The sequence below is a fragment of the Mesoplodon mirus genome (genome assembly GCF_964341445.2).
Source record: "Mesoplodon mirus genome assembly, chromosome: 4".
Taxonomy (NCBI): Eukaryota; Metazoa; Chordata; class Mammalia; order Artiodactyla; family Ziphiidae; genus Mesoplodon; species Mesoplodon mirus.
Window position 1 is genome coordinate 66,453,765 of NC_138979.1, and position 18,398 is coordinate 66,472,162.

Consider the following 18,398-nt stretch of genomic DNA (forward strand, 5'->3'; position numbering starts at 1 on the left):
TCTCATTCTTTTTTCTTTATTCTGCTCCCTGGCAGTTATTTCCACCCTTTTATCTTTCAGCTCACTTATCCGTTCTTCTGCCTCAGTTATGCTGTTATTGATTCCTTCTAGAGTATTTTTAATTTCAGTAATTGTGTTGTTCATCATTGTTTGTTTGCTCTTTAGTTTTTCTAGATCCTTGTTAAATGTTTCTTGTATTTTCTCCATTCTGTTTCTGAGATATTTGATCATCTTTACTGTCATTACTCTGAATTCTTTTTCAGGTAGGTTGCCTATTTCGTCTTCATTTATTTGGTCTTGTAGGTTTTTACCTTGCTCCTTTGTCTGTAACATATTTTTTTGTCATTTCATTTTTTCTTTTGATGGGTGGTGCTGTATTCCCGTCTCACTGGTTGTGTGGCCTGAGACGTCCAGTACTGGAATTTGCAGGCAGTTGGATAGAGCTGGGTCTTGTTGCTGAGATGAGGACCTCTGGGAGGCCTCACTCCGATTGATATTCCCTGGGGTCTGAGGTTCTCTGTTAGTCCAGCGGTTTGGACTCGGAGCTCCCACCACAGGAGCTTGGGCCAAACCTCTGGCCTGGGAGCCAAGATCCTGGAAGCCAGTCACTGGGGGTTCCTCCCGTCCCCTTAGGTGTACATGGTCCCCCTCTGGTGCCTGATAGGTGCCCTTGAAATCACATAGAATGATGAGAATCTATCCAGGTAGATCTCTAGGATGGAAAGGAGCCCATTCATGAACATCTCTGGAAAAGACCTCTCAGTATCCCGAGAGAGCTGATACAATGGACGCACCATTGCGGTGGGGACTCGCGGGCCTCGCCGGCAATGGGAAACGATGCCACAGCTTGGGCCACTGAGGGGCAACCTGGAGCACTGCAGGGGCACCACTGAGAGCAGGGCGAGATGCGCTCACACACTGAGGGGGGTGCACGGTGGTGGTGGGACACCCCCGCCCTTACCCCACTGTGGGGAGGGCCTGTCATGAGACATGCGGCGAGGCTAGAGTGCCCGTGGCATGAAAGGCAGTGGTGGGAGACCAAAGGCGGGCCGGGGTCCACACCCCTGCCTTCCATGCACCACTGCTGGGTGGGCAGGAGAGCTAGGGTTTTTTGTATATAATATCATGTCATCTGCAAATAGAGACAGTTTTACTTCTTCCTTTCCAAGGAATGCCTTTGGGTGCCTTTTATTTCCTTTTCTTGCCTAATTGCTGTGGTGAGGACTTTTAATACTATGTCAAATGAGATTGGTGAGAGTGGGCATCCTTGTCTTACTCCTAATCTTAGAGGAAAAACTTCCAGCTTTTCACTGTTGAGTATGATGTTACGTGTGGGGTTGTCATATATGGCCTTTATTACGTTAAGGTATATTCCCTCTATACCCACTTTGTTTACTGTATGTGTTCTTTATCCTGTTTTTAGTCAGTTTTGTTTGTGACATTCATTCATTTAATGCAGGTAGCATTTTTTCATTTGTGTTTCATTGATTTATGGTATTCTACTATATAAATATATCATAACTCCACCATTTTCCTATTAATGGATGTTTATTTAGGTAGTCTATAAATTCTTGCTATTACAAGTAATGTTGCTGTAAAGATTCTTAAATGTTTCCTTGTATGTTAGTATTTCCCTAGAGAAGTATGCCTAAGTGTGAAATTGCTTAGTTACCAGTAAATGTCTAGCTTTACCAGACATTGACAAATTATTTTCCAAAGTGGTTATTTACACTTAACAACAGTTTATAAAGTTTACCTTTATTCTCATCATCTCTGTATTTTGGTATTTTCTCTTTTTTAAGGTTTTGCAGTTCTAGAGATAGATGATAGTTCCAAAGATAGGTAGTGGTGATGGTTGTAGAGCAAGGCAAACACACTTAATGCCACAGAACTACACTTAACAATGATTAAAATGGTAACTTCTTTGTTAGTTATGTTTTACTACGATTTTTTTAAAGTTTTGCTAGTCTGATGGGCATGAAATCTCACTGTGTTTTTTAATTTGCTTTTCCCTGATTGCTAGTGAGGGATCTTTTCATATGCTAAATGTCCATTCATAGTATTTTCCCTCTCTGAGTTTCCTGTTTATATCTTTTTTGCCCATTTTTCTATAGAATTGTCTGTCTTCTTATCAATTTCTGGAAGTTCTTTTATATATTCTAGATTCTAATCTTTCATATGTGTGTTACATTTCCTCTCAGTTATGGCTGTCTTTTCCATTTTTTAAATCATATTTTTTGATAAACAGAAGCTTATAATTTTAACGTTGTTGAACAGTTTTTCTTTTTTGATATGTACTTTTTGTGTCTTATTTAAGGAATCTTTCCTAAGACAGGGTCTTAACAATATTGAGCAGTATTTGTTTTCTTAAAAGTATTAAAGTTTTGCTTTTCACATTTTGGTTTATAATCTACTTGATTTGATTCTTGGTTTGGTGTGAAATAACTGTTTAATTTTTCCTCATGTAACTAATCATTTATTACACGTTTCCTTTTTCCTCCACTGATCTACAGTGTTAACTTTTATATATCAAGTTTACATATATGCACAAGTCTATTTCTGTGTTCCCTGTTCTGTTCTATGCATCAGTTGTTTATCATTGTACCAATACTGCACCTAAAGCTTTATAATAAAATTATCTAGTTAGGCAATATGCCTCTCCCTCATTCTTCTCCAAAATTGTCTTAGCCATTTTTGGTTCTCCACAGTTTTAGAATTAATTTGTCAAGCTCCACAGTTGGAGTTTTGATTGATAAACATCCCTATCTCTTATTTTCAAGGGAATTCTAGTGTTTCACCACTAGGTATGATGTTAAAGCAGTTTCCTACAATAGACAGTGTCATATAATGGTTAAAAATGTTAACAGTCCAGACTTTGTAGCCAGATTGCCTGAATTCAGTTCTTAGTATTACCACTTGCTTGCTGTGTGACCTTGGACAGATGACTTAGCTTCTCTGTGCCACAGTTTTTTCAGCTGTATAATGGTGATAGTAACAGTCTGTATACTTCATATGGTAGTTCTAAAGATTTAATGAGTTAGTATATGTAAAACACTTAAAACTGTGCCTGGCATATAGTATAAGTACTGTGAATTAGCTACTTTTATAATTACTATTATAAATCCTTGTTTGCTAAAAGTTTGTTGTTTTGAAATCATGAAGAGGTATTGAATTCTTTAACTAATACCTGATAGTTTGTTAGGACATTAATTAACATGTGTTGAGCTTAACAGAGTGTCAGATTTATGCTCTGAATAGAATTTAATGAATATGGCTTTTTAAGCCTTGTCATAGTTAGTGGTAGTTCCCATTTAACTTTTTTTCTGGATTGCCTTTTAGAAGCCCTGTTGATGACTTTATGTTCCAAACATATAAGCATATTGCAGTCATTAAAGAATCTGTTACCTACTGCTAGGAAAATGTGTTTTTACACTTAGTGGAAGTAGATTACTTTGTCTGTATTTTGGTATTTTACTAACAGATTAGTGGTTCATTTATAATTCTAAGACAAGGTGAATAGTTACTAGATGAAGAAGCAGTTATGGGGATAATTTAGCAGGACAAGAAATTTTGTTTCTGGGTTCTCTTGAAAAAATTCACTAGTGTTGAAAAATCTGTGTATGAATAAATTTTATGGAGTTATTTGTACACAGCTGGGACTGAATTTATGGACTGCTTTTCTGACTTGCTAAAAAGCTAAAGATTGACAACCCCTTTCATACTGCATTATCCAGCTTGGCTTTTAACTCCAAGAGAACAGTGTTCACAAATTGATGCTCTGTTCCTTTGGGGTTGGTGTAGAAGCATTAAATTGTACTAAAATATTCATATGTGAGTGCATTTAGCTGAAAGCAATTGATGTTCTATTCCCAAGAGGACAAAGAGAAATGCTGTATGGACCTGTAGTCCAGAAAACACCCTAAGCATGCTTCTTAAAGGTAATTACATGGCCTGGATGATCGAAGCCCTTACAGTGAAGCTTAAAATGACAAAGGAGAAGTTGTAGAACTAATAAACTGTGATTTGGATGTATAAATAGTTTGGTTGTGCAATAGTTAAAAACTTATTTGCTAAAATTTAGTTGTAATTGTATCTTTGGGTTCTAATTATATCTTTGCTTTATTTTCTTAGCTAATTTTTATTGGACTGATTTCTCTAAACATTTATTTCAGAGGACAAATATCAGCCAGGATTTTTATCCATTACCACTTTATGTATAAAGTTAAATTTTTTAAGTTTTGGAGAGACAATTGAATTTTTTAATGTACATACTAGAACTTTGAAAAAAGATTCCATTGATATAATTGACATGTAGGTGGTCAATCTCATTTAACAGCTGGCACGAAAATCAGTAAGAGTAGACAGCAAATCTTTGTTGTAGCTGTTGTGGTGTGGCAACTTGAATAAAACTATTCTAAATTTCTATTCTTATTCTAACTGTATTTTTGGTTCTTTCATATAAAAGCTAATTTTTTTCTCATGTATAGTTTCTGATAAGATAAACATGCACATTAATGTCAGAGAACGTGAGACACTGTACTAAAAGGAAATGTTTATTTAATGATGGTTGATCGGTTAGAGTATGTAATTCAATCCTTGTGCTTACTTTAGGGCCCAAAACATGAATACTGGGATCTTGTATAAAAGAACATTTTAATAACTTATTTTAATATAATTATATATTAATATTAACTAAACTTAGTCTGAAAAGGAATTTGGGAAATGGTATTTGGGGCAGGGGAATATCTTCCATTTCCTTAAACTGAGATTACTTAGAAGGTCTCCAGTAAGGTTGGAAGAATAGTAAATTTATTATTGTGTTATAGGCACTTCCCTTTTCTACATTACTAGCTCTGCTCAAATTCTTGTAACTTTCAAATGTGCTTCAAGGAGTCTTTGTGTAACTTGGGCTGAACTTCACAGAGAACTCTAGTTGCTTTTTAAAAAAAACAAAACAAAACATTTTTTAGAACAGTTTTAGATTTACAGAAAAATTGCAAAAATAGTACAGATGATTCCCATCAATCTTTTACCTGGTTTCACCTATTGTTATTTTTTTAATGTTATGTTGAACTATTTACTTTTGATAGTTGTTGAAACCACAGGATTCTAGAATTAAGTGTTTTGAAGATGGAGAATTATGTAAAGGATTCTGTCAGGAAATTACTTTTTGATGATTTTATTGTGGTAAAATCTAACAAAATTTACCATTTTAACCATTTTTAAATATACAATTCAGAGGCACTAATTACATTCAGAATGTTGTGCAACCATAACCACTGTCTATTCCCAAAAGTTTTCATGGCCTCAAACAGAAGCTCTATACCCATTAAGCAGTAGCTCCCCATTCCCTCCCACCCCAGTCCCTGGTAATGCCTAATCTACTTTATGTCTCTATGATTTTGCCTATGGTAGATATTTCATAAAAGTGGAATCATACAATATTTGTCTTTTTGTGACTGTCTTCTTTTAGCACGTTTTCAGGTTTAATCCATGTAGCATGTGTCAGAACTTCATTCCTTTTTATGGCTGAAAAATATTTCATTAATAGTCCGTGAACATTTTGTTTATCCATTTATCTGTTGATAGATACTTGCGTTGTTTTGTTTTCACCTTTTGGCTATTGTGAATAATGCTGCTAGAACACTCACATACAGGTATCTGTTTGAGTCCCTGTTTTAAATTCTTTTGGGTGGTATACCTAGGTGTGGGATTGCTGGGTCACATGGTAATTCTCTGTTTAGCTTTTTAAAGAACCTCCAAACTGTGTTCCTCTGGTTACTTTGTACCTTTCATAAGCTCCTTGGCACAGAAGTTATCTAAATAATTTTAGATTAGATAATCATCAAGAAAGGCTGTGCACAAACAATAGCCTTCTTAGTAATTTTGGGAAAGAGGTAGCTTGGTGAGTGAAAAGAATAGTAATTGGAAGTCAGGTTCAATTGCCAGCTTTGGTTTTGGGGGCCTCTGTTTTTTCATTGATTAAATAAAAAGATTATGCCTAAATTCGTAGAGGTTCCTTACTACTCCAAAATTCTATATAGGTATATATAATTTAGCATGATCTAACTAACCATGTCAGTTAAAAAACCTTACTGATAAAAAATTTTATAGTCAAAATTTTTATTTGATCTGCTAAAATACAAAGCTTTGTAATAGACTGATTGTATATCTAAATATTTTGATGTCATACACCCAAATATTTCATTGTAATTTAATCATCTGAATAATTTTATATAGTAATTTTATATAATATACTTTGCTTTCTATCATTCTAGGTATACTTGAAGAATATCTCCCCGCAGTAGAAAATCTGTGAATTAGTATAGAAGCTAATTACATAAATGCTAAGCATTTAATAGCAAAATAGTTAAATATTAAAAATTTATTGTCAAAATATTCTCTTAAGAAAAATTTAAGGTTAAGAAGCCTGCCTTTTACTAGGTGTATATAACTTTGAACAACTCAGCAGGCCTGCCGGAGCCTGTGCTTTCTGTTCTGTAAAATGAGAAGAATTTCCACCCCTTAGAGTTATTGTCATAGTTAAGTGAGTTAATATATATAAAGTAGAATATGGTTACTGGCATATCATGGACAATTCATGTAGCTGTGATGATTACTATGCCATCTTGAATCCTGATAAAACCTGAGTTAGTCCTAGTATAGGAGCATTGTTTGATGGATGGGACATACCTTCAGCTTCAAACCAAGAGTATGGGTAAAGTTCTCTCTTCATGTAAAACTCAGTTTAGCCATAATCCTGCCTGAGAATTTCATAATATAGGCAGAGAGCTGTTTGAGAAAAGAGCCACAGATAGTTGTGCTTTGCGTTTTGGGGCCTCTTCCAAAAAGAGAAGAGACTTAAACACAATTTGGCAAACAGAGGAAATAGTTTGGCCTTTTAAATGAGCAGCAGGATGAAATATAGCAATATTAATGCACAGGAGACTTGCCGTAATTAGAAAATACAGTTCAGTTAATCTACTTCTCAAAGAGACATTCATTATTTGTTATGATGAATTCCATTTAACTCCTAACCTGGCATTTGTCCTGTGTATGTGTTGTGTTTTAGCTGTAACAGTTGCTGTTTAAGTTTATGCCTCTGTAGTCTTCTGAGTAAACAAGGTTGAGAGAGCATGTGCCATTCTGTAAAACTTGTCCTGTCTGAGGTAGTCATAGGGTATTGTTTTTGAGCACGTAACATTGGATTACTGAAGTCTAGTGAGAACTACTTATATGATGTCTTTAAAATTTTTTATCTTTGAATAAATGTAGTTTTTTACATTCCTTCCCCAACTCTATTTAGAAAGGGAGACTTGGTAGGAAAGATATTTTAAACCTGATTTTTAAAGAGATGAAGTAATATTGGCCTGGTTTTTCTACTCGGAAAGCTCCAGATTTAACTACTCCTCTCATAGCCATATTTCATATAAACAAAAAAGTAAATGTTTAAATCTTTCCTTTCTACTTTGTTTAAAGTAAAGCAGATCTGAAGTTGCTGCAGCAGAATACTGTTCCAACTCTAGAAATAAAGTATAATTTCAACTTGATATATGTATATTTTTTGTATGACCAATTTGATATGTCTTGGTACCTGTATGAAGATTGGGTTAGAATTTTGTAAAGAAACTCACCTCAACTTCCTAGGCTGGCCAGGACTGTCTAGAAAGTTGGGCAGAAATTCAAACTTCACAGCTAGTACTAAATGCAAAACAGAAACTAATAAATATCAATAAAAAGAAATTTTCCCAGTACATTATCCCAGAAGAATTGTATCAAGTTAAATAACAACTTGCCTTGAGATAGTAGAGATAGTAATAGTTACTCTTACAATAGTAAACTACTTAAGTAGTTTAAAGTGGAATTTGTATGGTAGTTGGTTGTCTAATGCCTTCTAGTTTAAAGATTTAGTGATCATTCAGTAATAATAATAATAGCATTAATGTCTAATATCTTGGGCACATCACATTCATTCTGTTATTTAATAATCACAGCAATCCTTATTAGCTGCAGGTACTTATCTCCATTTTACACATGAGGAGATTGAGCCTTTGAGAGGTTAAGTAACCTACCTGAGAACACAGATGTTAAGTGGAAGAACCAGGATCTGAACCTATCTGTCTCTGATCTTTGTTATGGTGATCTGTGAAGAGTCACCTTCGATGTTACTACTATGGCTTGCTGAAGGCTCAGATGATGGTTAGCATTTTTTTAGCAATACAGTATTTTTAAATTTAGATAGGTATGTTGGTTTTTTTAGACATAAAGCTATTGCACAATTAATAGGCTACAGTAGAGTGTAAACATACTTTTATGTACGTTAGGAAACAAACTTCTTGTGACTCTCTTTATTGGGATATTTGCTTTATTGCAGTAGTCTAGAACACGCAAAATCTCTATGGTATGCTTGTACCCTTTTTTTTAAGAATTGTGAGCTTTTCAGGATAGATTTTTCAGGTTTTTCTAAAATTTTAAGAAAAAATATCATACTAGAGAACAAAATTTGATAATTACTTTCAGAGTATAAAGTTACTGTTTTAAACCAGTCATTTTCATCTGCTTTTGGTTTTCCTATGATGGTCTACCGTACCTGAAAATTTATGGATTTTTGTCATCTATCTGTGTCTCTGTTGGCTGCTCCCTTGTTTAATCTTGCTGTCTCTCATGTCTCTTACGCTCATCTTCAGCTTCGTCATTCTGCTGACTTTCCTTTTTGGTTCTCTCTCACAGAGTTTGAACAACCTATAAATGTTCTTGTTCTGAGATAATACAAGCAAAGCTGACACAAGAGACTAATGTCATTCTATCCTGAGGTCTACTATCAAACTATGCTCTACAGTACCTCTTAGAGCTTACAAGAAGACTCTTCTTTAGCTTGTTTTTTGTTTGTTTTTGTTTGATTGTTTTTTTGTTTGTTTTTGATTTTTTTGTCCATGCCTCATGGCTTGTGGGATCTTAGTTCCCTGACCAGTGATCAAACCCAGGCCCCCAGCAGCGGGCCCTGGACCTCCAGGGAATTCCCTTCTTTAGCTTGCTCTTAAATCATCTTGGATCTGTGCTGTCCAGCACGGCAGCCACTAAGCTACATGTGGCTATTGGGCCCTTGAAATGTGGCTAGTCTTAATTGAGATTATATTATTAAAATTGGTTTCACCTATTTCATTTTACTTTATTTAATGAGGCTAATAGAAAATTTTAAATTATGTAGCTCACATTATATTGTATATCTCTTGGATTTAATAACATTAGGCAAAAATCACAATGAGCAAGTAAGAAACAGTTTTCTCCTTAGCTTTTGCACCAGAATCCTCTAGAGAGCAGGACTCAGAAATAAATACCTCTTGGAATTCCAGATTTCCTGCACAAGGTTTGGGTAAAGCAGGAGAATGATGTTAACACATACTTTCTGAAGAAAGCAGCCAAAACCCAAATCATCCACCAGGGAATACTCTGACCATGTCGATTCCACAGGTTGGTTAGATTTCCCTAAAAGTGTTAAGATTTCATTCCAGTCTTTCTGTTCTCAGACATACAGATTTATATTTTTTTTTTTTATTTTTTATTTTTTTTGCTGTACGCGGGCCTCTCACCGCCGTGGCCTCTCCCGTTGCGGAGCACAGGCTCCGGACACACAGGCTCCGCGGCCATGGCTCGCGGGCCCAGCCGCTCCGCGGCATGTGGGATCCTCCGGGATCGGGGCACGAACCCGCGTCCCCTGCATCGGCAGGCGGACTCTCAACCACTGCGCCACCAGGGAAGCCCAGACATACAGATTTATCATCAGGCTAGGATCAGTAAAACTTCTTCTAAAAGCTTATTTTGTTTAAAGGACTAAGGGAACAAGAACAGATGGATATAAAAGTGGACTCCTGTTTGGCAGAGGATAGAAATGACTACAGAGGACTGTCATCCTGCGAACTGCTTCCTGCTTGTAAAGGCCTTTCCACTTCTCAGTGGCAGGAACAGAAAGTAAAGGGTTGCATAAGAGACCAGAGCTCTATCACACCCTGATTTTTTCCTGTAATGAATTACAGATTTTTATTATCTTACCTTAACCTACATTGTTAGACTGTGAGCTTCATGAGAACACAGGACAAAGAATTAGTTGTCTTTATATTGCCTGTAACGTATAACTGTACCCACAACAGTAAAACCATGTTATGGCATCCTTAAGACAATGACAGTGTTCGTACCACAGGGGGTTCTTGCTGCCCCGCACTTCTACTAGTCCATACAACTCTTTCATATGAATTAGGAAAAAAGTGCCCCTTTCTCAAGGTACTTTACTGCCATCTGTTGGAAAATTATTGTAATAAAATGCAGATCTTTAATGACTATGATATGAATGATACCTCCCTTTAGAGTTGTTCAGTATACAGCCTGCTCAGCTGTACATGGTAGCCCTGGGACCACCCCAGGAGTCCACTGGTCACCCAGTGGGCTGAGAAAATCAATGTTTGAGCAAATCTCAATTCATGAGTGGCACACCAGTGTCTTGGGAAACCAGATACTTACGCTAAGAACTGAAGCCTTACAGTAACCCTCTGAAGTGGGGATTCTTAGAATCCCAATTTTTCAGATGAGCAAGCTGAGGCATAGAGAGGTTAAATAATTGGCCCACGGTCTCATGTCTGTTAGGTGGCTGAGCTGGCATTTAAACGTAGCAGTGAGATTCCAGAGCCTAGGTTCTAAACCACAATAATGTGCTCCTCTTGCAAACCTCTGTTAACCGCACTGGATGCAGAAGTTTCCAAGCCCCATTCTTGTTTTTATCTGAGCCCACTCTAGAGTAGTTTAGACATCTGCCCGTAAGTTCTTTGGATGAGTCTACAGCTGTAGTCTGTTTTCGGGTTTGGCAAAGGAAGAGAGATTTGTGTTTTCTTCTGCCAGAATTTGTTTGTATTGAAGAAGGTGCTGTTCCTTCTTTATATTTCAGAATAACCCCTGGTTCTCTTACTGCTCTGTGGCTTTATTTCTTCCCACCAGTCTCCATCCTTGAATTGCAGGATGATCCACCCAGACTGCTACCAGCTGTGTAGTTTGTCCTAGTCTCTCACTCTTCAAGATTTCCCTCCCTTTGTAAAGGCTACAAGGATTTTATCTCCAGGACTACCCCTCCTTCCTTTTGTGTCTGTTCCTTTCTTTAATCCCACCTCTTCTTGAACCCTTAATTGCTGTTCTCCCCTCCAACATCGCCTCTCATTTTTTCTCCAAATTATCTTACTATCTGATTTAGAAAGAAAGTGCCTCAGGGCAGGCATTGCCTTGTTATGTTGTGAAGCAGTGTCTAAAGTGCTCCATAAATTAGCATCTGTGGAGAGTTTTGTACATACTAATTATTATTATTGAAATACAGAAATGCTTTCTGAACCATGAGGAAGCATCCTACGACACTAGTCTAATTGCCTGTACATGTTTTTTAAAAAAGAAGAAAAAAGCCTCTCTTCCTGCCTTAGAGAGCTATCAGATCTCAGAACAGCAGCCAAAATCTCAGGACTCGTTCAGGGCTGTTGTTTCAAAGCTTTTATATTTATTAAGAGAACCATGTTTGCAAGATAGTATAAAATAAGGTCCTGTTGGTCATGTGGACCTATTTGGGCAATTTATGCTGGTCAGAAAGGAGGGAATGACCCTGGAACCACTTGCCTTTGGTTTCCTTTGCCCCAGAATCTGTTATTTCCTTAGTGACATTTATGGATAAAGCCAACAGTATTCATTTCTCGGGGGGTTTAAAGTAAATTTCATTTATATCATATTTATGTTGATGTGTAGTACCAGAGTGAATCAGCATTTTATAATGCAAATGGAGAGGCTTTTAAAACTGGATGAATTTTCTTTTTTAAAAAATAAGTTTATTTATTTATTTATTTATGGCTCTGTTGGGGCTTCGTTTCTGTGCGAGGGCTTTCTCTAGTTGCAGCGAGCGGGGGCCACTCTTCATCGCGGTGCGCGGGCCTTTCACTATCGCGGCCTCTCTTGTTGTGGAGCACAGGCTCCAGACGCACAGGCTTAGTAGTTGTGGCTCACGGGCCCAGTTGCTCCGCGGCATGTGGGGTCTTCCCAGACCAGGGCTCAAACCCATGTCCCCTGCAGTGGCAGGCAGATTCTCAACCACTGCACCACCAGGGAAGCCCAAACTGGCTGAATTTTAATGAAGACATATATGTCAGAAAGACTCATTTACAGAACTATTGATCCTTCCCAATACTTGCTTTGAGAATATACTTAAAAGAGTGGTTAGTGAGACAGTGTCTGTCTAAATATCTTACTTTAAAAATCTTTACATTAGAACTTTTTGGCCTGGTTTTCCTGAATGTAGGATTTAGTAAGTATATTTTGATTAATAATTTAATGAATGTTCTTTCTTGAAAGAAATGCTAGTCAGAATAAACTGAAATGAGGCTAAAATTATCAATTGAAGTTACCTGTAAAATCTTCAATGGAAAATAGTGGTGCTTGTTTATTACTCATGTGAGTGTCCATGTCTGGTAAGACAGTGTAATAACAGGGCCTTATTGTATTGTCCAACTGTGTATGGTCATAATTGACACATTGGATTATGTTTAAGATAGAATCATGGAGCATGGGATTGTTTTTTATCCTCACCCATACATTTTACTTTCTGCAGTATACCCTCCACCCTAAGACACAGTCTCTTTGGGCCAGATTGCTCTTTCTTATCTTCAGGCTTTTGATGGTTAACTATAGAGCAAGTTGAATCGAAAAACAAGCCCAGCTCATTTTAGATTTTTAGATGATTAACTCACAATGGGGGCTAGGTTGTATCCTTTCTGGGGTACACAGTGTATCTCACTGCTCTAGAAGCAATGGACACTTTATGCCTTTAAAGATGAGACCCAGAGATATGCTGTGTGCTGTGTCGAGTTACAGGTTTCAAGCCGCACAAGAGCTGAGGATCATCTGTTCTACTGGTTCTCAGCTCTAGCTATACATTAGAGCATCATGGGGAGCTTTTTAAGAAAGGTCCAGTGCTGGAGAGCTTTTTTAAAAAGCTCCAATGCTCATAAATAAGATTATGAGCAGTACAGAAAACAAAGTGGGACCACCTGACACTGTCATTGACTTCGAAGTATCTGCCCTGTAATAAAACTGAGTGTGACAGAGCCACCTTCAATGCCTTCCATGTTATTCATATTGAGGAGAAACTTTACTGTCATTTGTGACAAAACTGTAGTGTTATTTTGGTTACATGGTAGGTGCACCCCCTACCCAAGCCAGGACTTGTTAGTTCAGTTTATGTGTGGGAAAAGCTTTTCAGTTGAAGCTTTAATTATCCCTACTAGACAGAATAGAGCAGCTAAGCTCTTTTAATTAAGCACTTATTAAGTCAGTTTTCCATGATGATAGTGAATTTTACTTGTCAAACATGGATACTTTAAAATTTTTAGATAAAGGGACAGAGAGCAGCAGTAAGTCATCATTCCCTTTGTAATTAGTGGGGGTAGAGGGGTAGGAAGAGATGCAAATATCATCAACATTTACTTAGAAACTACAATGTGGTGACCCATTTATTAGGCGTTAGAAATACAAAGGTTCACTCTATGCCTTTGAGAAATTTGTTATTTTTTAGTTAAGGAGATTGTGTGTGTGTGTGACTCTTGAGACTGATTTGTAATTTTGGTTTTTCTAAATATGAAGCTTAATAAATATACCCTAATTACCACTTCCACAAATATCCATGAGAAGGCAAACAATTAAGTCAAAATATATTTTAATATGTGTAAGTGTATGTGTTTATATGTTAATATACAATGTGTGTGTATTGTGAATGGTTACATACAGAGTGATGAGTTGAAGTGTGGTTATCCAAATGAGTAGCACAGACAAAAAAGTGCTACCTCACAGGAACTTGTGAGATTAAGTGAAACAGTTGATGTAAAATGCTTAGCACAGTGGTTGACACATAGTTAATGCTCAATAACTCTCATTATCCATGTATTTATTATTATACCACCACTACTATAGGAATTCAGAGGAAAATGAGGACTATGGGTTAGGGAGATCAGAGAAGGAGAAAAGCATAATTTAAGTAATACATATTGCATCTGTTTTATTTTAAATACTTTTGGTGTAAGACTCGAGTTGCTAATAGCAAATATTTTGGAAGGTATAATATAATATAAATACATACTAATGATATGGTCTCTTGTTTCAGGAACTTTATATTGCTGTAGGAATATCTGGAGCCATCCAACATTTAGCTGGGATGAAAGACAGCAAGGTAACTACACAACAATAAAGATGCTAAAGGAAAAGTTTTCATATTTTAAAACTTGGGTTTGACTGGTATATTTCCATGTAGTTATAGTGTGTGTAGTGGAACCATTCACATGAACAAAAATCTAGGAACTGAAAGATAAATAAGCTACTGTACCCTGCCTGAAGATGGACCATTGGTAGGAGAGGCAGTGCTATGTCATGGAAAGAGGTGTGAACCTGAATCCCAGCTCCACTGCCAACTTACCACGTGACATGTCCTATTGGTACCTCAGTTCTGTGTCTGCCAAATGCAGGTGTTGGGTGATGATCTCTAAGATCCCTTTCAGCTCTGACAATCTATGGATAGAAAATGTGGGGTGAAAACAACTTGATGAGGTTCTGACTTACCTAGTTTATGAGGTTCTGATGCCTGATTGTCTCTCTGCTTCACCCTAGTCCCCTAACGGTCCCACCCTCATACCTCAGCAAGGCCCCTCTTCTTGGGTTGTTACTAAATTGCGACTGACATGTTTTGGATTGGAGTGTCTCAAAACCTCAGTAATTGTCAAAAATACAGTGTATAGAGGAAACACTTGATTTTAACTTGCTACTTGGACTCTGTGTGATGACTGTGAACATATATTTCAGAATATGACACATTAATTCATGCATAACAATGCACAGTTTGAATTATGAACTTAGTCTTACATGAAGTCAGAGATGCCTCTGACACTCCTGCTTTTATCCATTCAGATGGAAGTTTGATATAAAAGGTAATAAAACTTTTAATAGGTTTAACTTCTAACTTGAAAAGATGCATGCACTACCTCCTTGTAACCTCTAAATGAATTGGCCCCAAATCAGTCAGATTTCACGGTTGGATGGCAGGTTTCTTTACTGAGCTCTGAAAACAGCAGTGCCAATGGGAAAATGTTATTGCTGCATTAGAGGAAAAAAAGCACTCCAACACCAGCAACCTTAAAAAATATTTTTAGCTGGGCCAGTTCAGACATATCTAGAATTCTGCTTCTCTAAAATAAAAGACTCTACCTGCCTAGACGATCTTGGTGAAAGTTCTCATTACATGCCAGCAGGGCTGGATTGGGAGAAATGGACTAGATAGTCAAAGCGAAAAGAATAATTGAAGTAAGGAGACCAGTGTTGGGGAACAATCCATAAGAATAAACTTGAGCCAAGAATTTGTCTCTCCATCCCATCAACAAATATTTATTAAACATGTGTACTTTGTACTAGATGCTGGAGATACTCAAATGAAAAAGACATAGTCCCTGCCATCACTGTCTCGTGTGGGAGACACAGCAGTCTTAGATTGTAATTTTGGTTAAGCTCTAAAATGGAATACTAAGTGACTGGTTTAAATCTGATAGTTGCATTGCATGTAAGCTGTAGTTTTAGTTAGCATTGTGGTCTAGTTGAAAGAATATGAAATTTGATGGAACTGTATACATATTAATATGGTTGAATACAGTCTGTGCTTTAAAAGGTCTGTAAGGAAGAAGAACATGCATTTATAAGGACATATTAAAAGAGCTGTAAGGTGCAAGTAAGATTTTATCATAGTTATTTACAGTTGATAATTCAGGAATATTCTTTTAGTAATCTGAAAAACTGAACAGCCCAAATCTTTTTTCTTAAATACTATAGTGGTTCCTTTCCCACAGTTACGTGCTCTTTCTTTAAAAATAACTTTTATATAGTGGGATGAAAAAGCTTTCAGATGATTAAACTGTCAGATGTTTGACTAGGTGGCCTCCAGGAAAATCATTAACCATCGTTAATTAAATAAATCTCTGCTAGTTGCTGTGAAGCAGGCTACATATTCCCAGAAGAGAAATACCTCGATGCAAATCAATGCCTGTGACTCAAAATGTTTGTCCTTGTGACTTGGGATTTGAGGCTCATATTGAAACCCTCGTTTATCGTCTCTGACCATACTTTAATATATATGGCATGTTTCTCTGGATCAGTAGTTACCTGGACTACAGTGTGCGCCAGTTTCAGATATTCTGGAATATTCCGCCTCAGGGCCCCTCTAGGGGAATTACACATAATGTCATGTAGCCTATATTTTAAGTCAGACTATATCAAAATACTTCAAAAAGGTGTTCCAGCTGTTTTCATGAGATGGCATAATAGGCAGGGAAGTACTTAATTTTACTTCTAGAGATTCACATTATTATGATCTTTTTATTAAAATAACACCATGTTAGAGTCAAAACTCTAATTTTACTTTAATTGCAATGGTGTTAGAAACATCTGTGGGGAATACCAAACTATTTGTAACTTATAAATAAATCTGTTGTTAATAAAATAATTGTGTAAACATAACACCTTTTTTAGTGACTATTACTCCTTAACCTGTTACTGATCTGTCATTATAACATTTTACACGTAAAAATTTTATAGGAGATAAGAGGAACTTGTGGTAGTTTTTGTAGGAGATGTAGTAATTTACTTGCTTTATTACATTTATTTATATTTGCTGCATACATAAAGACAAACTTTTTTGTTTTAAAGTTCATCTTAACAGGCTGACTAGATAGTTAACTTTTCTATTCTCACATAGACCCAGAATAGTAATTTTAAAATACTAAATTGAATGCAGTACATGGAAGATAAATAGTGAACTACAAAGCCTATTAGGATTAGGATATGGATTAGGAATTAGGATATGGATTTGTTACTTTTTTAAAGTTGAAATCTAACATTTATAGTCACAAGTTTAAATGTGTATACTTGTTAATAGGAGATAGAAAATACTAATCATTTTATAAGTGAAATAAGCTGAGGAATATACTTGTTAATAGGAGATAGAAAATACTAATCATTTTATAAGTGAAATAAGCTGAGGATTGACTCTAACATGTATCTCATGATGATTTTATAAAGTAGACTTCTGTCTTATTGAATAAAGCACTCCAAATATAAAATAAGTTAATTTTTCATCCATGGTTTTCATTCAATATATCTAAAATTTTTCGATGAACTGCAAAACTTTCCAGTTATATTTGGTTTGTTTAAGTCAGATTATTGAGGTATAATTTATATACAGAAAATTCAAATTTTTTAGTACACTGCACTTAATGTTTTTTGCATGGTAAAATACACATAAAATTTACCATCTTAACCATTTTTAAGTGTAAAATTAGATGTGTACACACTGTCAGTGGTATTAAATACATTCATAATGTTGTGCACCCATCACCACCATCCAACTCCAGAACTTTTTTCATCTTGTAAAACTGAGACTCCATACCCATTAAACAGTAATGTCCCAGTCTCCCCCGACACTCTCCAGATCCTGGCGACCACAGTTCTATTTTTTTTTGTCTCCATGATTTTGACTATTCTAAGTACATCTTTTAAGTAGAATCATCATTTGGTATTTCTCTTTCTCTGACTGGCTTATTTCACTTAGCATAATGTCCTCAAGGTTAATCCATGCAGCATGTGTCAGAATTTCCTTCATTTTTAGGCTAATAATATTCCATTGTATGTATGCACCACATTTTGCTTATCCTTTCATCCATCTGTGGACACTCAGGTTGCTTTCCAAATTTTAGCCTTTGTGAGTAAGGGTGCTATGAACATGGGTGTACAAATATGTTTTCAAGGCCCTGTTTTCAATTCTTTTGGGTATACATCCAGAAGTGGAATTGCTGGATTATATGGTAATTCTATTTTTAATTTTTTGAGGGACCACCATAATGTTTTCCACAGCAACTGTACCATTTTACATTCCCACCAACAATGCACAAGGGTTCCAATTTTTCCACACCTTTGTCAGCACTTGTCTGTTTTTTTGATAGTAGCCATCCTGATGGATCCGAGGTAGTATCTTATTGTAGTTTTGACTTGCATTTCCCTAATGATCAGTGATGTTGAGCATTTTTTCATGTGCTTATTGGCCATTTGTATATCTTCTTTGGAGAAGTGGCTGTGGAAGTCATTCACCCAATTTTTGAATTGGGTAGTTTGGGTTTTTTTGTTGTTGAGTTTAGTAGGTTTTTGAATATATTCTGTATATTTATCCTTTATCATGGGACTTCCTTGGTGACGCAGTGGTTAAGAAACTGCCTGCTGGGCTTCCCTGGTGGTGCAGTGGTTGAGAGTCCACCTGCCGATGCAGGGGACACGGGTTCGTGCCCCGGTCCGGG

The 18,398-nt window shown here is 36.4% G+C and overlaps 1 protein-coding gene across 1 annotated transcript in view; it reads left to right on the forward strand.

Moving 5' to 3' along the window:
• Positions 1 to 18,398, forward strand: part of ETFA (electron transfer flavoprotein subunit alpha) — an 84,767-nt gene that overhangs the window by 52,011 nt on the left and 14,358 nt on the right. Inside the window, exon 10 of the mRNA XM_082618881.1 lies at positions 14,177 to 14,242. Within this exon, the coding sequence (XP_082475007.1) occupies positions 14,177 to 14,242 (66 nt within the window). The remainder of the gene's footprint in view (positions 1 to 14,176; positions 14,243 to 18,398) is intronic.